Raw genomic sequence first — 23,767 nt, forward strand, 5'->3', positions numbered from 1 at the left:
GAGTCTGAAGACTCCCCAACACTCCACCATGCTACCACTTACTGCTGCCATCAGCCAGGGTTGTGCATAGCTAATACAAAAAAATTAAAAAACAACCATGGAAAAAATTCAACAGCAGAGAGGGATTTTTCATTTTTTGAAATTGTGGTAAGGGAGAACATTCAGCTCATTTTTTCAGGAACATGTACAAAAGACACATGGACAAAACCAATGCAGGGTAAGGCCAAGTGTGAGAAGTGGGGATGGCTGGGGTTGGGGGGAGTGGTGTAGAGAAAATGGAGACAACTGTATTGAACAACAATAAAAAAATAAATAAAAAGAAAAAAATTTAAAAATTGACTTCTAACAATGAGATAGATGGCTCCATGATCATCGCTGAATATATGTTTATGGAAAACAAGTACACACCAAGAAAAGTGCCAAAGCCTGCAGGTGGCAAGGAGCCTAAGTTGCAAGGCCTGGAGGGGAGGTCCAAGAGGTGGTGTAGCCTGCATAGAACTTCAACCAGTGGTGGCAGAGCTCTGTGGGTAGGGTGTTCTGAAAGTCAGCATGGTCATGGGGCTGGCATATTGACATGAAGAAGCTTGAAAGACATAACAGAACATCAGTGGGGGGTAAAAGACTTTAGAGTCTTACTGTGAAGGGTTTGTCCATTTCTTTAAGTATATACAACCCCAGCATGAATGTATATAGTTGTCTTTTGTTCAGTGCTTCCTGAGGAGAAAGCAAATAAATTTCAGTTATCACCTTGTTGTATTTTAGGCTATCTCTAAAGCTCTCTGCTGTGACCTCTATAGACATTACTGTAGCCATGTTTGGATGGCCAGCACCATTCACTATAGGGAGGTCCCAGTGTCACAGACATAGACACATTTGCCTGTAAACCCACCAAGCTACAGGCTCTGAGATGGGCTTTTGCTAAGGGGGTGATTTTCCTCCAAAGATGCCTGGGTCCCTGGCTGGCAAGATATTATAAGTGCTAAGCAGGGCATATACAGGGTGGGTATGCAGATATTTCAAGTGGATGGTGTTGATGAAAATGATGATTACATATATATGCTAAACAAATTCATCAGTGAAAGGAATCAAAAAGGGAAGGAGATTTTTTAAATACACAAAATGACTCAATATTGGAGAAAAATTATATTTTAGGACAAGCTGAAAACCCCCCACTAATCAAAATGGGCTGCTGACCCAGCAGGGCTCCTGATTCTCAGGTGTTTATCTTGGCCCAACTTGGGTCATGCTTTGGTCATGGGTATGCCAAGTGCTCAGCACTTGCTTGTGGTAACACCCAACTCACCTGCCTGCTTCTTGTTTTTCCCTCCTATAGCTACTACATATTGGAAAACAGACCCAGGAACATATACGGCATGGTCTGCTATTCCTGCCTCCTTGCACCTCCGAACACCAAGGAATGTGAGTGCACTTTATCCTTCTATAAGCACAGTATTTGTTCAATGTTGATGTCTTGCATTATACCATGTGGTAGACAGAAAACAGTCCTGGCAAATAGGCAAATTAAGTACAGCAAAGGCATAAAGCAATCAGACGTCAAGTCTGTGAAGGAGGCCTGCTGTCCCTGAACCATGAGTCACAGACTTTGGTCACTCACCTTGGACAGGTGACCTTGAACAAGTTTCATAAACTCTATGAGCCTCAGTTTTCTCATTTGTCATTTGGGAGTATTAAAATCTGAATTAACCATAGCATGCAATTCTTGGATAAGACAATGAGATTACAGACACCAAGGTACTTTGCAAAGTACTACAAAGCTCTAGACAATTGTTAGTTCTCATACATTTTTAAAGCTAATAGATGGCCTCCCAGATGAGGCCAGAAGAAGTATAAGAAGTGATCCCAATTAATGAAATACATACAAGGAAGCATATGTCAACAATGAGTCTAACAAGTTTAGAATCTCACCTTGGGCTATTTCTTTTCTATTAATTTGGTTTGACTTTCATGGACATGTTTATGAGGAAGTGCCAGGAACTTCTGCTCCAAGAATGTGTTGTGTTATCTCTTGCATCTGTGGTCTTAAGAGACATGATTGAAGGAGGGATGGATGGGCATCTGGGACAAAACAAGGAGCCTGGTCTCTGGACTGCTCTACTCCCACTCCAGGCCAGAAGAGGTGCCCATACTGGAGCCCTGCCTCTCTTGGGTCTCTATGAGTCCCTGCCCATCTCATTTTCTCAACATAATCTTATCTAAGAGAGTAGAATAAGGGCCTCCTTCTTGAGAGTACCTAGGAGGAAAAGAAGGAGAGCAAGAAGAGGGAAGCACTACCTCTCCTCACCTTAGGTTCAGGGGGAGGTGCTCTGGGTGATGGAGCAGAGGCTATTCCCTCCCTTCCAAACTACTTAAATAGAGGAGCCTGGCAATGATGAATTTTCATGTCTTTAAAGCTGAGCATTCCTACCTGGCATGGTGATTAATTCACTGATTAGAGTAAGTCCAAGGGCTCCTGGCTGCTAGAAGGACAGTAGTAAAGTCAGTTGCCATTGCTGATAAGTCTTCCGCTGGGAAATCTAAACCAACTCCATACCAAATAGTTCTGGGATGAATCCTCAACTGAGAAGATGTCAGATAGTTACCACCTATTTAGAAAAGGTTCTTTGCCTATGGAACCAAAAGACAAGCAATTCTTCCCCTTGGGACTCTTTTGTTTGAAAGCTCACACACAGTGTGTCCTTCTCAATACCTGGAGCTTACAAAGCACCTTAGTCCAGGAGACTTTGAAAATAAGTACATCCCCCTCCCAAACCCTAGTCCTTAATTGCTTAACTGGAAACCAGCACCCAGTAAGTCCTCCTAGTGGTTCTAAGAACCCAGCCCTGAAGGAAGCCAGCAAAGAAAATGGAGCCTCTGTTTGCCCATCTGGGAAATGGGAGAGATAACCAGATAGGCTGTGTAGGGTAACATGGTAAATGGAACCCTGCCTGGGTCATGGTCTCAAGTGTGGACATGAAAGTTACCTTCTCCGCCACTGGGGTCTCTACTTCACCTGCACAGTGTTCTTGCTCAAGAATCAGCACACAGCCTCCATGAAGACACTGAGACCCAAACTCAACAGGACTGCCATCAGCAGCCCTGTCCCAGCAAACCCAGGAACTAGGTGAAACCTCACTGGTTAGGATCACAGTTTGCTGGCTGGTTGCCCAGGCCCCATCAGACTCTCCCCTTCTTGAGCCTATAGTCAGTGATTAAGAACCCTTTGCCTCCACCTGAGAAGCCTGCTTTGGTTTTGTTTTGATGTGACTTACATGGCCCCTTGTCATACGAAGCTAATGCTCTTAATTGCCCAAGTCAATGCATGATGAATTACACAATCCACAGTCAAAGAGAACCTGGGGCACAGACCCCAGGAAAAATGTGTGGCCGATGCACACATATGATATGGCTATATGAGCCAGGGTGTGGCTGTGTAGGAGTGAGCCCTGGGCTGCATAGCCTGAGTCAGTGCCTGGGGCCATATGCTCGTCTCTCTGTGCTTCTCCATCCTTAAAGATATAATGGCTTCTATGAGGTACAGGGCTGAGATTCTCATAAGAACCCCAGGGGTTGCCAGGATTACACTGAGAACCCTAATGTGGATTATGGGCCTGAGTTTAAATTCTTCAGTTTCCTCACCTGCCAAGACACCCACTTCATCAGCTGTTGTGTGGCTGGATTGAGCTGCACCCACAGGCGCAGCCATAGCTGGTTGCCAGGCTGCAGCCCATCCATGTATTATCAGGAGTAGCAAAGCACCACACAGTTATTGCATTTCCAGCACCATCAATTAGGGGAGGGAAGCCAGAGGATGGGCTGCCCTGGTCACCATTTGTCCTGCCTTTGGGCCTTGTCATCTTCATGCAAATAGACTTGTGTGGAGCTTAGGACAGAGCCTGGATGGTACTCAGAGAATGTAAAATGCCATGTAAGCAATGAAACCTCCCTCAGTTTCTGTTTTCTCTCCTGAATAATTTAGAAAATAATATCCTCTCAGTGTACTGATAGTGTTGTCACATACATGCACAAAATACTTTGAAAATTGAAAGCACAAAGCATGTAACTGATGACTCTTCCATAAACCACAGGAGTGTGGCAGGGATGCTGGGCTTTCAGGAGTTTTGAAACCAGGCCTTCTCTCCTGCTTGTCACTTGCCCATCAGGAAAGCTTTGAGGCTTTCTTCCAATGCTTTAGCCACAGTGAAAAAGCACAGCCTTTATTCTTCTAGTGCTGTTGTTATTTGTGTCCTGGAAGAGAAAGAAGAAGGCCTTTGGTTATTTTCAGTTATATCAAAGAGCAATATCCAGTTGGTGCAACCAAAGCTTTCTGGTTTTTATTTTCCCTGAACATGCCTGAGGGAAGCCTTAGAAAGGAATCTATGTTACAATGGCAAAAATGGCATGTTGAGAGAGAAAGTATGGGAGTGGCATCAGATTTCAGATTCATTAGAGTCTCCTCTCTTGGAATAGTTACCTAACTTTGTATCAATTTCCCTATCTGTCAAATGGGGATTTCATCTCAATAAGATTGTTAGAAGTAGGAGATGACTTGTCGAGTGTGTATGCAGCCCCAGCTGTAGTGTATGCACATGGCACTTAGTATATGATAAAGCTTCAGCCTCATCAGTGAGCACCAACCAGACCTCCTGGGGCCTGTGCAACTCCCCTTTGCACAGTGGCCTCTTGTGCCTTGTCTGTTCACCTGGGACACAGATAGCATGAATTCCTCCTTCACAAAGTACTAGAGGAACACATGAGATAATGATAGGTCTGGCACCCAGAAGTTGTGTCCTTGTCATTGTCAACATTTTTGTAATCACGCATCAGTGACTATGACCCCTGAGTCAACTCCAAGATGTACTCACCTTCTGGAGAATTCCACTCTATCACCAGGAGTGCTCTGTTTCCCTCTAGATGCTATGGTGTGGTGCCCAACAGTGATGAAACTCCAATGTGAAGTGTTGGCCTCTCCAAATGCCAGTTTCCAGCTGTTTCCAAAGCAATGTTTCTCAAATTTGAATGTGTGCACCCATTGTTACCAATACAAAGACACTGCAAAAGGCCAACATTCAAAACATCAGGTTTTGGAGTAAGGAAAGCAGTATTGATTGAGAAGGCTTCCACTCGAGCAGATGGTTCCTCAAATCCATCTTCTGACAGCCCAGAATTTAAGAGAATGGAAGGGAGAATGGGGGGAACAAGAGATGATTGGATACTGAAGGCATCTGGTTACTAACAAGGAAAAGTGTGAAATCTCTAAATCTCTTAATATTTCTATGTCATTTGACCCCTGCTAATCTGAGTCAGCCCTGAGGCTCCTGCAAATCTTCTATAAGCAGTCACCATACTTGTACACATTTTCTCACCTCCCAAGGAGAGGCACTCCCTGGTAAGAGGCTGTTCCTCTAAAAACTCAAGTAGAATTCCTCTAATAATAAGCATATGTGTAGCAGGAGCTCTTAGCCTGAGGGCCATGGGAGAAATGCAGGTTAGACTAAAGTATGAGAAAGCGAGCATTTCGATCTGTCACAACATCATCAGGAGTCCTGTTAAGAAACATGTCCTGCTGCAGCAGGTCTGGGTGAGTTCAAAAACTCCCTTTCTAGCAAGCTCCCCAGGACCTCACTTTGAGCAGCCAAGTCCTAATAGCTCTGCCCATTGTTCCAGGGTTCGCCAGTAGGGAGGGCTGAGCCAATGCAACAGACTCGGGCACCCTCATTGACTACTATAAGAGGCAACAAATGAATCATTCCTGAAAACCCAAGCTATTTGCTATATGCCAACTACCTCTAATACACACCAGCACATTTATAAACAATGTAAATCAACCAACAAGCCTCAAAGTCTCTTAGTAAACCCCTTCATTACATTGAATAGAGGTCTAACTGCATTAAACCACATGCTCAGAGTTCTCAGAATCCTCCTGAGAAAGGTGAGTATACTCCGCACAGGGTCCCCACCTGCCTATACCTTCTATCCAGAGTCAGTGCTGCCTCATGCTCAGACTCCATTTTCTTTTGTTTTAATAGAGATCTTATGTGCAAATTTCTGCTTATTTTCTGTGACTACTGTTTTGAACAACCTTCCCTTACCCATTTATAAAATACCTCCTCTTTGCTTATTCAAATCTGGGCTCCAAGCATTATGGAAGGTAAGATGAGTTAGTAGTTGACCACCTAATAGAAACAACACCGAGAAACGTTTTCTTCAGTGATCCATTCCAAGGAGGCCAAGTGAACTGGAAAGACACAGCCCATGTCTAAGCAAAGGGAAACCTCACAGACACCAAATAGTTTTGATAGTGCTGAGTTAATCCTCATCAAACCACAGCAGAACCTGGAGCAGGACACTATGCTATGCAGAGTCATGGTAGCAATGGCATGCTGTCCTGAGGGCACCCGCACCAAAGGTAGGCCTCTAGTGATGCAGCCTCTTTGCCCACTCTCCCTGTGTATCCTCTGACATGCCAGGCTGTTCAGTTAATATCAGCTGGAGTTCACTTTGGAGGGAAATGTCCAGAAAGTCAGGGTGGAGGCATGGTCCAGCTTGCCACCTGACCCAGGACAGGCCAGTGCCTGCCAGGTGCAGTGAGGTAAGCTTTACTGATGCAATAGCCTGCACCCACTGTCTGGTGATGTCCATGAGTAACCAGCCCTGCCAGTCAGGTGCAAAGACGTTTTTTTAAGTTAGCATGCTGCTAGGCTATTCTCACTGTCCCACTCTAGACCATGCCCCTGGCCGTATTTCTGTCCCTAACCCCAACTTCTGTCACTTAGCCCCAACCAGCAAGCCCTAGCAGAAATGGACAAGAGAGACAGGTGACAAACATGCACAAATAGAGCCCACAGGTAGTCTTTTCCTGACTACATAGCTTAAACTCCCTTGATCCCCTGAACAAACAGGTAGAATAGCTGTGGTTTCAATGTTCAATTTTCTTGAAGTTATGCCCCATATTCTTTTTTCTCACTTCACTAGATAAGGTTTGATAGACTGCTTCCCAGCTCTATGCAAACAGGGATAAAAATATGAAGTCCATCTTATCATTCTGGAACTTTCAAAAGGAATCTGTGTGGTGTGTGAGAAGTGAAAGGCAAGCCTCCAGATCAGTCTTGTCACCGGGAGCAGCTATTGAGAGACATGAACCCCTCCTTCGGGGAGCACACACCTTCACCAACACCACCCTGGTAGGATACTGATTTTAAGGCCAGATGAGAAGGCTAAATTAATTTAATCTCACCTACATTTGGTGGGTGAGTAAAGCTAGGTATTCCCCAGAAAGACAAAGAAACATCTCTCTAAGCTCCAGATACAAGTGGGGTGAGGAGGTGCATTCACAGGTTCTGGAAGGCATAGGAAAGAAAGAAAGAAGAGCCACACCTTTTAGCTATTATCCTTCTCCAAACACCCACCAATTTTGATGTCCCATTACCCAGCTTCCTGCCCTGTCACCCACCAGCAATTACAGAAGAAGTGGGGAGGCCCTGTGGACACAGGTGGGGGCCATCAATGAGCCTCACTCTATTCTGAGCAGATCACTTCTAGGATCTCTGTTGATTCAGAGGGTAGCCCATGCTGACCTGTTACCTTAGTGTCCCTTATACCTCTCAGCACCCCTCCCTCTCGGTGGGAGAGCTGAGAAGTCATTCCAATGATAGCAGTTGAGAAAAAAGAAGGAAACAATGGAAACCACAGAACTCATCATGCCCTGCAGAAGGAAAGGACTGACCCACCCATTCTGTGGTGGTCTTTGTGATGCCCACACCCATGTTTGAAGCAGCAGCCCCACAGAGGAAATAACATGGAAAACTTCTCTGAGTATGAGCTAGAAGGGCAGCAGGATGGCACCAGGAGCATGCACACTTGCCTTACTGACCCTGCCCAGGGTGAGCCCCTGTCCAGTGTTGAGGAGGGTGTGAACTGTCATACTTTGCAGTGCTTCCTAAAAACCTTCCTACTGGCCCCTCAGGCAACAAATCACATTTCTTATGTACCTGTGACAGTTTAATTTCCTGTCTTACCTGAGCAACTGGCTGATCCTGGCACTGTGACACCTAACAGAAATGTGGAATTACACCAGGAGTCAGGCTTCAGCTTATCCTTCCCAGACTACCAACCAATTTTTTTATTTTATTTACTTTTTAGAGAGGGGAAGAGAGGGAGAGAAACATCAATGGGTAGTTGCCTCCCACATGAACCCTACTGGGGACCTGGCTCGCAACCCAGGCATGTGCCCTGACTGAAAATTGAACTGGTGACCCTTTGGTTCACAGGCCAACATTCAACCACTGAGCCACACCAGCCAGGGCTGCCATCGATTTTTTGTTGTTGTTGTTCAAGTACAGTTTTCTGCCCTCTGCCCCGACCCCAGCTCACCCCTCCCTTCTATCCCCACCCCTCCCTTGTTATTGTCCATGTATCCTCCATACTAGTTCCTTCAAACCCTTCCCCACTTCTGAAATTCCATCCCCTCTCCCCTCTGGTCACTGTCAGTTTGTTCCCAACCTCAGTGTCTTTGGCTATATTTTGCTTGTTTGTTTGTTTTGTTGACTAGATTCCTGTCAAAGGTGAGATCATATGGTATTTGTCTTTCACTGCCTGGCTTATTTCACTTAGCATAATGCTTTCCAGTTTCATTCATGCTGTCACAAAGGGTAGGAGCTCCTTCTTTCTTTCTGCTGCACAGAATTCCATTGTGTAAATGTACCATAGTTTTTTGATCCATTCATTTACTGATGGGCATCTAGGTTGTCTCCAGCACTTGGCCACTGCAAATTGCGCTGCTATGAACATTGAGGTACATAGGTTCCTTTGGACTGGTGTTTCACAGTTCTTAGGATATAATCCTAGCAGTGGAATTGCTGGATCAAAAGGCAGATTCAATTTTAGTTTTCTGAGGAAATTCCATACTGTTTCCCATAGTGGTTGTACCAGTCTGCAATCCCACTAACAGTGCACTAGGGTTCCCATTTCTCCACAATCTCTCCAACACTTGTTTGTTGCTTTGTTTATGATGGCCATTCTGACTGGTGTGAAGTGGTATCTCATTGTGGTTTTAATTTGCATTCTCTGATAGCTAGTGATACTGAGCATCTTTTCATGTGTGTCCTCTGTATGTCCTCCTTGGAGAAGTATCTGTTCAAGTCCCTTGCCCATTTTTCAGTTGGGTTGCTTGTCCTCTTAGAGTAGAGTTGTGTGAGTTCTTTATATATTTCTGCTATCCAATTTTATTTGTAGAGTTTCTATTTGTTTTCAAAGGTATGAGGATCAAAAGTTTCTGATCCTGCGCTCTCCTTTGACCTTCTCTACCTACTGGCCACAGAAGTATGGATATTTCAGGAGGACTTTTCTTGCCCAGTTGGCTGTGGTCATTGTCTCATTGGTTTCTACAAGCTATGTGTACAGGTGGCCTTAGAAATACCACTCACAGAGCAAGTGGCTGTGTTTCTCCTGAGAACCTTCTGTTACAGAAAATAGCCCTGTTTCTCACAGAAGCCTTGCTGTCCTACGTCCAGCATCAGGGCTGTACCTCCTGGCTGGGCTACTGGGAGGCCTGACATGTGTGGAGTATACAGAGGACACTCACTTATCACTCAGGGCAAAACCACTTTCCCGGTACTCCAGAATTGATGGAGACAAACTCAAGACAGGAGGAAACTTATTTGAAATATGACCATTTTTATTAACTGCAAAACTCAAGTTTGGCCTAGAGAAAAGTTCACCATTAGAATGTCTTTTCTGTGGTAGAATATTTTTGTTTGTTTATTTTAACTGAAAAATTTTATAAATTGTCTGATCACAAAACCAGCTCCCATTTTATTACTGCTAAGTAACACTTTTTAAATAGAACAGGAGTTTTTATGAATCACAGTTTTGAAAAAAGACCAAGCTCATGCCTGCTCTTAAATGGTTTGTTCACAACTATTTTTTAAATGTATCATAGCAAAAATCCTAGAGAAAAAGACACCAAAATGGTAACTTTAGACAGAGGCTGTGAGTGATTTTTTTACTTCTGTCTTGTGTTCTGATTTTTTAAAATAATAAACATATGTTACTTGTATAACTCATATAACATATTATTCAGGCCCCCCTTCAGTCCATTCCTAATGTGGAATTTTACATCAGTGGCTGTGCTGCCACACCAGGTGTTCCAGTGTTGATGGTGGAGCCTCTGCAGGCCATCCTGAGAAATGCACAGTGACTGTTCTCCTTGCAGGTGCGGGAGCCTCCTCGAGGGTCTCTGCCAACTTCCCCAGCACTGCTGGCAGCAGCACCCTCTCTCCTCTCCAGCATGCCCATAAAGGTAGGCAGGCTGCCTAGGTTTGATATTCTGGAGTTACCACCTAGACATAAGGGGGAGGACTGGAGAGGAATTATTAGAAGTGACCATGAAGCTCTTCTCTACTTCAGATCACTGCCCTAATGTGATTGAATCACACTCAATACCCCAGTTGCTGGAAGTTAGTACTGTCTCTGAAAGGAGTCGAGCCAATCACTCCATGGGCATCCTGGGCCCATTAAAGTATGTTAGTAATGAAGGCACATTCCCAGGGTGCCAGGGGTGTGTGCTCAGGACATGAGTGGTGAAGACAGGAGAGGAGCAGCTTCTGCAGCTTCATGGCCTTTGGCCAGCCCTGGTGTCAGCAGCAATTCTGTTGCTGGCTTTTATATAAACTTTCTGATCTCAAGACTTTACTATCTATTTCCAATAGATATTTACTATTTACTATCTATAGTGAAACTATATTTAACTCCACTCCCCAATTCCTTTGGGATGGAAGGATGGAAGAGGACCCCCAAGGTCCACAGGTTTTTAAGAGCAAGACCCCATAGTGACTCCTCCTTCCCTCTTACACTGTCTCAGTGCCATCTGTTTAAGCATGTTTAAGGCCTGGGTCCTCAGTGAGGCTTGGACTTCCTTCAGATACCCATGGTGCACTCAGCATGCATTTCAGGTTTCCGAAGTAGTAGAACCAAGGGCAAGCCCAGGAAACAACTGAACAAATCAAAACCATGGCACTCCAGAGAAGTCTGGTTCTACCTAGGTTGAGACAAACAAGGGGAGTTCATGGGTAGTCCTGATGAGGTGGCCAAAACAAACTTGTAGAGCTGGGTTCTGAGACTAAGCAAGCATTTTGGCTTCTGAGGGTCCCCCAGAAAGTGTTCCAAAGGGGCTGTGGTCTTGAAGGGGAAAGGGTCCTACCTGATAGGTGGGTTCCTGTAGGTCTCTTTTAACCCTAAGTCATTACCTTCTATCCCCAACTTCAGCAGAGCTCTCAGGCCAAGGACACCTGGCCACAGCTCTGATCATTGCCATGTCCACCATCTTCATCATGGCCATCGCCATTGTCCTCATCATCATGTTCTACATCATGAAGACAAAGCCTTCTGCCCCAGGTGACTGCTCCTCAATGCCTGCCCCATATTCCCTCCCCCTTGAACAGCTCCATCAACTTACCCAGTTGGTGCACCTGGCTGCTCACACACTTCTCTTTCTCCAATTAGCCTGCTGCACCAGCCACTCAGTGAAGAGTGTGGAAGCCCAAGTGAGCAAGGAAGAGGACAAAAAAGAGGCTCCAGGTCTGCAGAGTCCCTATAAGTGTGGGTGTCCATCTCCAGGGTGGAGACTTTTTGCCCCTCTGCCACTACCCCAGCAGCCTGGCCTTCTAACTGGCTATGCTCTCTGCCACTTAGCACAGGAGTCATAGGAAGGGGTGTCAGTGCAGCCATGTTATGTTTAATCCTTTAGGTATTGTGGTTTATCCACTAGAGAAGTCTGCTAAAGAGGAAGTGAGCAACAGAAGGACCACCTCTGAGCTGGAGCCAATTCTTAACTCCTCTCTCTCCCAATCTTCCTATTTACCTACAGACAGTGTGGTGATTTTCTCAGAGAAGGATGAATTTGAGAAGCTAGCAGCAGTTCCAGCAAAGAATGCCAAGAGGTAGGTCAAACCAAAGCAGATCCCAACAGCCCCCAGTTTCAGGCTAAAGTGAGGAGGTCCTCGGGAACCCTGAATAGGAAAGGGAGCTGGCCATGGCAAGCAAGAAGTGTACTGAGAAACCTGTCTGCTGGCCTGGAGGTTGTGCTGGGGACAGCTCCAAAGAGAACAAGGCCCCAGGGACCAGCAAGGCAATCCCAGTCAGCATGGGGTCACAGCCTCACTGTTGACCTGAAGCTGGGACCAGGTAGTATTAGGGACAGGTAGTCAACACCTGCCAGCCACTCTGGGTTGGCCCTCCTCCCTTCCTCCAGGGCCAGATGCTCCAGGCCTTTCTCTTCAACATCCACCTTTCTCATGCAGACTCCAAAGCTTCTGCATGACATCTTCCTCTCCAGCAGCCTTGGTAATATTCCTGCTGCTGCTCCCCAAGCAAATACTGACAGCATAGTGCTAAAGCTAGAGCTGATGTCCCTATAATACAGTGACAGTGGTGATAAAGATGGCTACCAAACATTTGGTGCTGATTACTCACTAGTCATGAATGTGTTACTCATAGGGCTTATGTTACTCATAAGGGCTTATGTAACATTATATACCTTTGTAAGAAGTTGAGGTTTGGAAGCTGTCATGTGCCTATGGTTGCATGCCCAGTGAGTGGCAGGACTGGGGGCTGAGTTCAGGCCCTGACTCCAGTGTATGTTCCATAGGCTCTGGACCAACCAGCAACACTTAGTGAAATAGGGCTTCTTCAGGAAGAGATTTGACACATGAAGTCTTTAGCATATTTACCACACACACACATACACATTGGGATGTGGAATCAACCCCAGCTTTAACATCTAGGGTTAAAGAAATTAACTTTTTATTTGCCCCCTTATATGGTCATTTGGACTTAGTCCTATTTAAATTCCAAAAATCCATCCCATGTTAATGGTCCACTCCATGGTTGTTCCAGGACCCCATCCACTCAAATATCCCTGTTGCAGAAGGGGACACAGAGGCCATGAGAAGTCACCAAACTGGCTACAGAAAGAGCAGAGGGTAAATCCCTCCTCTCCTCACTCCCAGCCTGTGATGTTTCTAGGGTATGTGAACTCTTGTAAAGCTGTGCTTTTTAGGAATGATAATGAATCCAGGTGTTTGCATAGAGCTTTGGCATTTATAAAGCACTACCAAACATGTTATATCATTTGGAAAACTCCACATTCCTGATACAAGGGCCAGAAACAAATTTAAATCATGAAATCTTTGCATACTGGGAAAGAAAAGCAATTGTGTGGAACTTGGCAGTCCCCTAGAAAACGGTATTCCTGATAAGTGCCTCTGTTACCCATGAACATTTTTCAAAACCTCATGAATTTGTGGTCTGAGCAACTTCATGCACATCTGGCAAGTATGTGCAAGGTCCAAGCTGCTGTTACCAGGATAGAACCCAGGCTTGCAGCTTTGTGGTGGGGACTTGGTTCTTCATTGTGCCTCTTGGAGATGAATTGCTCCTCCAGCCTTCATCTATCTAATCCTATGTTGTGTCAGCCTCTCTCCACCTGTCTGTCCTTCCAGCCTTTTCTCAGTCCCAAGAGGAGGGGAGAAAACTCAAAACACAGGGATGCATCCTATGACTTAAGTTTCCTCTAACAACTGAGAAAATATTTGGGGACTCTACTTGGAAAAATAATGCTTATTTCATACACAAATGTTAAATAAAAATTAACACTCAACCATTGTTTTTTAAAAGACAAGGCACTGAGATTTCATCCTGTCCGCCTTCTCTCAGGTCTTAGGGAAAGGACCTGAGGCCACTCAGTGGTCTGGGGACAGTGGGGCTTTTCCACCTGGCTTGCTCTCTGGTGGGGACAGTAGTAGGCCACCACCTTCCAAGAGGCCTGAAGCCTCCTGGGTCCTACCCACCATTTTTGTTTTCTTTATATTCTTCTGTCTCTAGAATTATGCTCAGTGTGGGCTTCATTACTGTAATCCAGTTACTAGCAAAGATAATTCTTTAGCCAAACCACAGGAAACAAGAAGGATACTTATAAAAAAAGAATGTTTTCATATATTTGAGAATATTTTGAGAGTTTGAGCTTCAACCCGCATGTGCCTCAGGCCATGGGCATGGGCCATGAGCAACAGTGTGACTGAGCCCACCTGCCCTCCTGTGTGATTCCCCGAAGCCCCTCTCTGTGCTGGCTGCACCCTCACCCCATGGCACACACATCCCGGCTAGGCCACTCCCTAGTCAAAGGAGTTCCCCAGGCTCAGGCTCTGGTCAGTTTTGTTTTCATTTATTCTGGAGAGTTGGCACAAAATCCAGACCAGCTATATAAACTTGTTTGCTACATGAAAACACAAGGTTGAACTTTGCACTTCTCTGAATTACATACATAAAGCTATAACACATTCAAGAACACTTTCTTGAACTGGGTGGGACAGAAGAATGAGCACAGCACCTGTGAGCCACCCTGCATCCAACTTCCATGTCTGGAAAGGAATAGAGAGCAGTCTGTGTCCCTCCGATTTTGTGTGCCATGCCTCCTGCCCCACAGTCTGCTTAGTGAAAGCTTAAGAAACAAGTCTCTGTATCCCAACCGTACCCCTCAATGGAAGGACGTGTCCAGGCTGCAACTTCCCAGACACCATGAATGAGGCCCCTTCTTGTTTCCACAGTGAGAATGATGCCTCGTCTGAGAATGAGCAGCTGCTGAGTCGAAGCATGGACAGTGATGAGGAGCCTGCCACTGACAAGCAGGGCTCCCCTGAGCTGTGCTTGCTGTCACTGGTCCACCTAGCCAGGGAGAAGTCTGCCACCACCACAAAGTCAGCTGGGGTGAGATTCTGGCAGCCCGGCCATCCACCTTCTGATTTACTGTGCCGTCAGACAGTATGGTATTCCTCCCACAGCCCCATCCAGGAAACCTAGAGGGAGTGACATGTTTAAAACATGATATTTAAAAAATGGAAAACTTATTTCTCATACATAGCTTCATAGAAGACAATGAAAAATAAAACAAAAAGTTAAAAGTATTTTCAATGCCATAGGACAGAAAAAAACCTTTGTAAATTTACTGGCCTATATCCAAACACACATATAATAATTAAATATAACTACATACTTATGTATATAGTATATGTATACCTAACTATATATAGACATATTATGCACATTTTTCATGTGAAAATGCTCCACTAGATTTGTCACCTGAAGCAGCCCACTTTGGAACATACCATGGTAAGGGTGTGGGCAAAGGTGAGCCAAGCCCTGCCTCAGGGTGTCTGAATGTCTAGCATGTGGTTCACTGGCAGCTGAATCCAAGCATCAGGTCAACTAAGTTGCTAGGCAATGATATTCTTGGCAAAAGTGTCCCTGATTGAGAAGCTGGATCTGGCCTGGGTTCTCATGGGGACATCATGCTCTGTGCTGCCCAGTTCAGTGATCTCTGCAGTGGGGCTTGTCACTTGCAGAAGCCTGGAGACCTATGGAGTGCTTATGAGTGATATTGGTTCCAGAGCCTAGGACCTTTCAAGCTGGGCCACTTCTGCACCTGTCCATCATGGGATTCATTTCTTGGCTGCCTGCTGGCAAGCTGGGATCCTCAACATTGATCCTTCCAAACAGACAAATGTTAGATGTGGCCTCTGGTCCTCTTGTGAGTCTAAATCTTCAGTGGAACCTAAGCAGCCCCGCCAATGGGCATTGAAGGTGCTTGACTTGGATAATCCCAGAGAAAGGCTTTCTCTCTGAATTATGGATAAGATGTTCATATGAGGACTTGATTCCACATTTCTGATTAGAAATCAGAGGAGAACAGTTATCTGCCAACACTGAGATGGAGGGCTTAGTTTGTTGTCTGCTACCATTTCCCCCTTTCTGAAAATTAACATTCTCTTTACTTTTTTCATAGATTCAAAGTCGAAGGAAAAAGATATTGGATGTGTATGCCAACGTATGTGGAGTTGTCGAAGGTGAGAATAAGAGCAGTGTTTAGGAAGATACTCACCCCAGGTTTTTCCCCAGGACTTTCTTCTGACCACTGACAATGAGAAGGAGGCTCTGGCCAGAGTCCTGATGCTCCTGGAAGGGGTCTGAAAAAAGTCACCCATCCAACTTGTCATGCTCCTCATCAGGATGAACTGATTTCAGGGTGGAAGGACATGGAATTTGAGTCCAAGCTGTGTTAACACATTTCTCCAGCATTTCCCATCACCCTTCCCTCACAAGATAAGGAGCTAACATTCACCCCAGGGCCTCTCTGGAAAGACACATGGAGTCAGGACACCCAGGTACTCTAGAGAAGGGGCCTGTTGTCTCCTCATGCCCTCCAGATGATATCTCTCTATTGGCATTATCATCTTTGAAATCTTTGATAATTATCATTATCAGTAATAGCTGCCCTTCCCCTCTCCTCTAGCAGCTCATCGTGTATGACAGGAGGTGTCCCCTCATAGAGATACCTTCTTATTTACCCAGGAAATAAAACCTTCATCACTGAGGTCAGGGAATTCTCCCCAGCTTCCTCCAGCCACTTGGTATTGTCTCACTGGCTGCCTCCATGGACTGTCTCATCTGCCCCAGGCAGCAGGAGTAGAGCCTGGCGCCTACTCATTTCTCCACTTGAGCCAAGCCCAGCACACTCAACTCAGAGCAGGCTTGCTGGTTTGCATGATGTCTTGGTCAGAAATAACTACCAAGGGTGAGTTCAGGAGGCCAACAACTCTACTCAGCTGTCTGCTGAAATGTGACATTCCCTAGGGTCACTCTGATCAAGATTACATGTCTGGGTGCCATCAGCTGCCCAGTGGAGGAGGGTCTGAGATTTGTATTCTATCACCCTAGAAAGCTCTTCCCTATTCCAAAGATGTCTTTATTTTAAGAGCCCATACCTGAGGGACAGATTTTTCAAATTAATTTTAGGAAAGAGGAGCCCCTCCAGTGAGAGTGGGAGGGTAAAGAGCCTGAAGCCCTGGGTACTCAGCCACCCTCTCATGGGCAACCCCACGGTGCCACCGAGAACCTTAGACCAGCAGTGCCTAGCCTTGGGTGAACATTAGTTACTCAGAGAGTCTTAACGCTAGTTCCCTCTATGCATCTGCCCCAAGATCCTGATGTAATTAGTCTGGGATGGATCCCAATCATCAATGTCTTATGTTTTGTTGTGTTTTTAATTAAACTTTTTATTTTGAGATCATTGTAGTGTTGAGAGGTGATACAGAGAAATCCTGTAATACTCTTGACCCAGTTTCTCCCAATGGTAACATCTTGCCAAACCATCCCTATAAGGCACAACCTGGACATTTACATGGATACAGTGAAGACAGCCCACTCCATCACCATCAGGATCCCTCTGGTTGCCCCTGTGTAGCCACACCCACTTCCTACCCACCCCACCCCCTCCTTAACCTGGCAACCACTAATTTGATCTTCATTTCTGGAATTTTGTCATTTCAAAAATGTTATATGAGTGGAATCATGCACTATTGTAACCTCTTACAAATGGCTTTTTTTCACTCAGCATAATTCATTGGAGATTCATCCAGGGTGGTACATGTATCACATTTTGTTTCGTTTTATTCCTAAATAGTAGTCAGTGTTAAGGATGTACCACAATTTGTTTAATTATGCATTCATCCATTTAAGAACATCTTGGTTGTTTCAGTTTAGGGCCCTTATGAATAAAGTTGCTGTAAATATTCATGTAGAGGTCTTTATGTGAACATAAATATTCATTTCTCTGGGATAAATACCCAGGAGGGCAACTGTTTGGTCATAAGGAAAATTAGTGTTTAAAAAAACTGCCAAACAATTTTCCAAAATGGCTGTACCATTTGCATTCTCACCAGTGATGGATGAGTCACACAGTTTTTTCATGTCTTGGCCGGCATTTGGTGGTGTTACTGTTTTGTTTTGATTTGTTTTGTTTTTCAGTCATTCACATGGGTGTATATTTGCTATCTCATCATGGTTTTAATATGCATTTCCTTAATGTTTGAACAACTTTTCATGGGCTTATTTGCCATCTGTATATCCCTTCAGTGAAATGTTTCTTCATGTCTTTTGCCCATTTTTCAATTGCATTGTGTTTTGTTTTTTTGTTTTGTTTTGTTTTGTTTTGTTTTTGCGGTAGAGCTTTGGGAGTTTTTAATGTATTCTAGATACTAGTTCTTTGATGGGTCATTTGCAAATACTTTATCCACTTTGTTGCTTGTCTTTTCATTCTTTTAATAGGGACTTTCACAGAGCAAAGTTTTAATTTTGATAAGTCATATTTATCATTTTCCTTTTATAGATTTTTTAAATATCAAAGCTAAGATCTCTTTGCCTAGCTCTAGATCCCAGTGATATTTTTCCATGATTTTTTTCTGAAAGTTTTGTAGTTTTGTATTTTCCATTAAAGTCCATGATAAGTTGAATTAATTTTTTTATTTTCTTTTTTTAATTGATAATGCTATTACAATTGTCCCATTTTTCCCCTTTGCCCCCTTCCACCTAGCACCCCCCATTCCCTCCAGCAATCCTCCCTCCTTTGTTCATGTCCATGGGTCATGCATATAAATTCTTTGAAAACTCCATTTCCTATACTTGTTCTTAACATCTCCCTGCCTATTCTGTAACTACCAATTTGTACTTCTTCATCCCTTCATCTTCCCCTCATTCCCCCAGACCTCCCTCCCAATTGGCCACCATCCCAATGTTCTCATATCTATGATTCAGTTTCTGTTTTGCTTATTTGCTTAGTGTGTTCTTAGATTCAGTTGTTGATAGTTATGTATTTAGTGCCATTTTAATGTTCATAGTTTTGATCTTTTTGTTAAATTAGTCCCATTAACATTTCATATAATAATGGTTTGGTGATGGTGAACTTCAGCTTCACCTTAGCTGGGAAACACTATCTGCCCTTCGAATATACATGATACCTTTGTGGATAGGGTAATCTAGGTTGCAGGTTGTTGTTTTCTATCACTTTGAATACTTCTTGCTAATCCCTCTTGCCTGCAAAGTTTCTTTTGAGAAATCAGGTAACAGTCTTTTTTTAAAATTTTTTAAATATATTTTATTGATTATGCTATTACAGTTGTCCCATTCCCCCTTCCCTCCCCTCCACCCTGCACACCCTCTCACACCCACATCCCCCCCATTCAGTTCATGTCCATGTGTCATAAGTTCTTTAGCTTCTACATTTCCCATACTATTCTTGCCCTCCCCCTGTCTATTTTCTACCTACCATCTATGCTACTTATTCTCTGTACCTTTTCCCCCCTCTCCTCCTCCCACTCCCCTGTTGATACCGCTCCATGTCATCTCCATTTCTGTAGTTCTGATCCTGTTCTAGGTGTTTGCTTAGTTTCTTTTTGTTTTTGTTTTAGGTATGGTTGTTAATAATTGTGAGTTTGCTGTTATTTTGCTATAATGTTTTTTTATCTTCTTTTTCTTAGGTAAGTCCCTTTAACATTTCATAAAATAAGGGCTTGGCGATGATGAACTCCTTTAACTTGACCTTATCTGAAAAGCACTTTATCTGACCGTCCATGCTAAATGAAAGCTTTGCTGGATAGAGCCATCTGTGATGTAGGTCCTTGCCTGTCATGACTTGGAATACTTCTTTCCAGCCCCTTCTTGCCTACAAGGTCTCTTTTGGGAAATCAGCTGATATTCTGATGGGAACTCCTTTGTATGTTACAGTATCCTTGTCTCTTGCTGCTTCTAGGATTCTCTCCTTCATTTTTACCTTGGCTAATGTAATTATGATGTGCCTTGGTGTGTTCCTCCTTGGGTCCAACTTCTTTGGGACTCTCTGAGCTTCCTGGACTACCTGGAAGTCTATTTCCTTTGCCAGAATGGGGAAGTTCTCCTTCATTATTTGTTCAAATCAGTTTTCAATTTCTTGTTCTTCCTCTTCTCCTTCTGGTATCCCTATAATTCGGATGTTGGGTCATTTAAAGATACCCTGGAGGTTCCTAAGCCTCTCCTCATTTTTTTTAATTCTTATTTCTTCATTCTTTTCTGTTTGGTTGTTTCTTTCTCCTTTCTGTTCCACTCCATTGATTTGAATCCTTCCCATAACTATTAGTTCTCTGTACATTTTCCTTTATTTCACTTAGCATAGCCTTCATTTTTTCATCTAATTTTTTACCAAAATCAACCAATTCTGTGAGCATCCTGAGCACCAGTGTTTTGAACTATGCATCTGATAGGTTGGCTATCTCTTGGTCACTTAAAAAAACTAGTTGCAGAGCTTTCAATTCTTTTTGAGCCATCTTCCCCGCCCCCCCCCCCCCCCCGCCTTGGTCTGGTCACATCTGTTATGTATAGGGGGCGGAGCCTTAGGTATTCACCAGGGCAGGGCACCCCAGTCGCTGGATTGTGACGTTGTATGTGGGAGTGGGGTCTGAGAGGGAACAATGGTGCTTGCTCTGCTCTCCATGGGACCTCAGTCCCTTCTGCTGCTTCCCCCGAGCAAACTGGTCCCCTCTGGTGCCAGTCCCCATGTGGGTGGGCTTGTACACACTGTGGGACCCTCCAAGGACCTCTCCTGTGAGTCTGGGAATCTCTCCCTGCACCTCAACCCCCACAGGTGTTTTCAATCAGTGCCCCAAGGCTCTGTTTCCCAGCGCTGGGATCCTGGGTTGCATGCAGTGCTTTGCTTCACAATCGCCGCCTCGCTGGGTCTGCCAGTTGCCACCCTTGGCCAGGGTCTGCCAGCTGCCTCTTGCGCACTCAGGGTCCACCCGCTGTGGTCTTGCACACCCTGGATGCCTTTTATGCCTGGCCCCAATGCTCTCTGCTCTCCACACCCAGCTGCCCGACACCACCCCTCCTACCAGTCTGGATGAACACATGGGTCTATTTTAACTTCTTGATTGTACAACTTTCATTCAGATCAATTTTCTGTCAGTCCTGGTTGTTATTCTATTTCTAAATTGTTGTTGTCTCTATCTTGATTGTGCGAGGAGACACAGTGTGTCTACCTATGCCTCCATCTTGGCTGGAAGTCCTCAAGTAACAGTCTTATGGTAACTTCTTTGTAGGTAATTTATCTGCTTTTCTTTGGCTGCTTTTAAGATTCTCTCTTTATGTTTAACCTTTGGCATTTTAATTATTATTTGTGTGGGTGTGGTCCTCTTTACATCCATCTTCTTTGGGACTGTCTGAGCTTCCTGGACTTGCATGTGTATTTCCTTCACCAAATTAGGGAAGTTTTCTTTTATTATTTTTTCCAAATAGGTTTCCAATTTCTTGCTCTTTTTCTTCTTCTGGCACCCCTGTCAAGCAAATGTTGGAACATTTGATGTTGTCCCAAAGGCTCCTTACACTATCTCCAATATTTTGCATTCTGTTTCCTTTTTATTGTACTGATGGGATGTCTTTTTTTCTCTTATGTTATCAACAATTAATTTGATTCTTGGCTTCATCCACTGCACTGTTGATTCCCTGTAAATTGTTTTTTATTTCATTCTATACCATATTTTGCCATGTATAATGTGCACTTTTTGCCCAGATTTTTGAGGGAAAAATAAAGATGCTTATTATACATGGGTAGAACCTGAAACACCTTGTATCTCTTCCTGTGTTTTTTAATTATTTGTCACATAAAATTCCTCATATGATATGTTGAGAAATAAATGCTGAAATTCCTTTATAATGCAAAAACCAAGTATCTGAACATAAATAAATAAATAATTGAATTCAAAATTAAAATGAAAGATTTTTATCCTGAAAGTTTGGGCCAAAAAATGTGGGTGCACATTTTATACGGCAAAAACATGGAATATCCTTCATTTCTGCCTGGGTCTTTTTTATGCTGTTGAAGTACCCACTGAGTTCCTTGAGTATCCTCATAACCAGTGTTTTGAAGTCTGCATCTAATAGATTTCTTATTTCCATTTTGTTTAGCTCTTTTTCTGGACTTTTCTTCTGTTCTTTCATTTGGCCCGTATTTCTTTGTCTTCTCATTTTGACAGCCTCCCTGTGTTTGTTTCTATGTAGTAAGTAGAGTTGCTCTGACTCCGTGTCTTGGTAGCGTGGCCTAATGTAGTAGGTGTCCTGTAGAGTCCTATGGCACAGCTTCCGCTATCTCCCAAGCTGTGTACTTGAGGTGCTCCTTCCATGTAGGTTGAGTACTCCCTCCTCTTCTAGATGAGTCTTGATTGCTGTCAGCAGGTCAATGGGAGAGATTTACCCTGTCTATACAACTGGTAGGACTGGCTGTGACCCCTGGCCGGCAACCACCACCCTCTGTGGCTTGTGGAGGTGGTTGGATGGTGCTCTGATGTGGTCTATAGCTGGCTGCTGGGTGTTCAGGCTCTGGGGTTTCCTGGGTGGTGTAGCCCAAGTTCAGCCTCAGTCTGTGTTCTATTGGGGCTCCTTGGCAAAAGCTATAAAGTGATCTGCAGATGGCTACTGCCAGTGCCAGGCTTGGGGCCATTCAGCAAGTGGTACAGGTGCTGGGTTCAGCTATTTCTTGTTTGAACAGATTAGGAAGGTCTGAATGAAGTTTGTGCCTAGCCCAGGCTTTCATATGGAAAGGCCACTGTTACCAGGGTGGGAGGGTTGCTTGTGTGAGCCCCTAAGTTGAATGGGGAGGACCCTTAGGTAGTAATCAGGGCAGGGCTTACCATGTAAGCCTGGTCAATGGAGATTCAGATATGGTGTCCCCACTCTGTGGCTCTGTGTGGGGGAGGGCTCAGCATAGGTACAATTGCCACTGTCTACAGTTCTGTCTGGGAGGAAGTTGCCCCCAGCTCTTGCCCTGATGGCAGATACTTCAGTTCCTCCGCATATGCCACTGGTGCCCTTCAAGCTCCTGCCCTGTTGCTGGAGCCCAGAGGGAGTGAGTCTGAGTAAGTCCATGTGGCCTGCCAGGCCCTTTTAGAGGAGAGGCCTGAGAATCCTGTAGTTTCTTCTGCTGACCCAACCCCCACTGGTTTTTATAGCCAGAAGTTATGGAGACTATATTTCTGGAACTGGAAACATGAGCTGGGTAGTCTGAAGTGGGGCTGGGATCCATCACTCCTGAGATATCCCTCCATTTTACATCCTCCACATGTGGGTTTGGGATCAGCCAGTTCTGCATCTCCATGCCTCCACCCCTCCATGCCTCCTACCCACCTGGGTGAAGGTGCTTACTTTAATTCCTTAGTTGTCAGACTTCCATACAGCTTTATTTTCTGACAATTCTGAATGATGGAGGGATTGGAGGGATCTATATTTTTGTTGTAATTTTCCTGTAGTTGTGTGAAGAGGTGAGCTGTGTTTACCTATGCTGCCATCTTACCGCACTGGACTGGTTATAACAGCACTATGTTGAATAAGAGTGATAAGAGCAGACATCCTTGCCTTGTTCCTGATCTTGAAGGGAAAGCATTCAGTTTTCACCATTAAATATAATGTTAGCTTAGGGCTTTTTTGTAGGTGATTTACATCACTTTTATGAATAGATTACATTATTTTTTTAAAGATTTTATTTCTTTATTTTCAGAGAGGTGAAAGGGAGAGAGAAAGAGAGGGAGAGAAACATCAATGAGCAAGAGAAGCATTGATTCAGTTGCTTCTCGTACACCCCTAACCAGGGACCTAGCTGGCAAACCCAGGCACATACCTGACTGGGAATAGAACCAGTGACCCTTTGGTTTGCAGGCCAGTGCTCAATCCACTGAGACACACCAGACAGGGCTACATTATTTTTGAAATACTGAACCAGCCTTGCTTCCCCGGAATAAAGCCCATTTGTTATCAGCATAATTTTTTTAATGTGTTGTTGAATTCTATTGGTTAATATTTTGTTGAGAATTTTGCAGCTACATTCATGAAGTATATTGATCTGTAGTGGTTTTTTTTT

General features: G+C 44.3%; 1 protein-coding gene across 1 annotated transcript in view; it reads left to right on the top strand.

Moving 5' to 3' along the window:
* The window catches only part of EDAR (ectodysplasin A receptor), a 36,944-nt gene that overhangs the window by 7,906 nt on the left and 5,271 nt on the right, over positions 1-23,767 (top strand). Inside the window, exons 4-10 of the mRNA XM_045835235.1 lie at positions 1,334-1,419; positions 10,211-10,297; positions 11,266-11,391; positions 11,500-11,574; positions 11,864-11,936; positions 14,601-14,760; positions 15,836-15,896. Coding sequence (XP_045691191.1) covers positions 1,334-1,419; positions 10,211-10,297; positions 11,266-11,391; positions 11,500-11,574; positions 11,864-11,936; positions 14,601-14,760; positions 15,836-15,896 — 668 coding nt within the window. The remainder of the gene's footprint in view (positions 1-1,333; positions 1,420-10,210; positions 10,298-11,265; positions 11,392-11,499; positions 11,575-11,863; positions 11,937-14,600; positions 14,761-15,835; positions 15,897-23,767) is intronic.

This window comes from Phyllostomus hastatus, unplaced genomic scaffold (genome assembly GCF_019186645.2).
Source record: "Phyllostomus hastatus isolate PE091 unplaced genomic scaffold, TTU_PhHast_1.1 phas_contig_2, whole genome shotgun sequence".
Taxonomy (NCBI): Eukaryota; Metazoa; Chordata; class Mammalia; order Chiroptera; family Phyllostomidae; genus Phyllostomus; species Phyllostomus hastatus.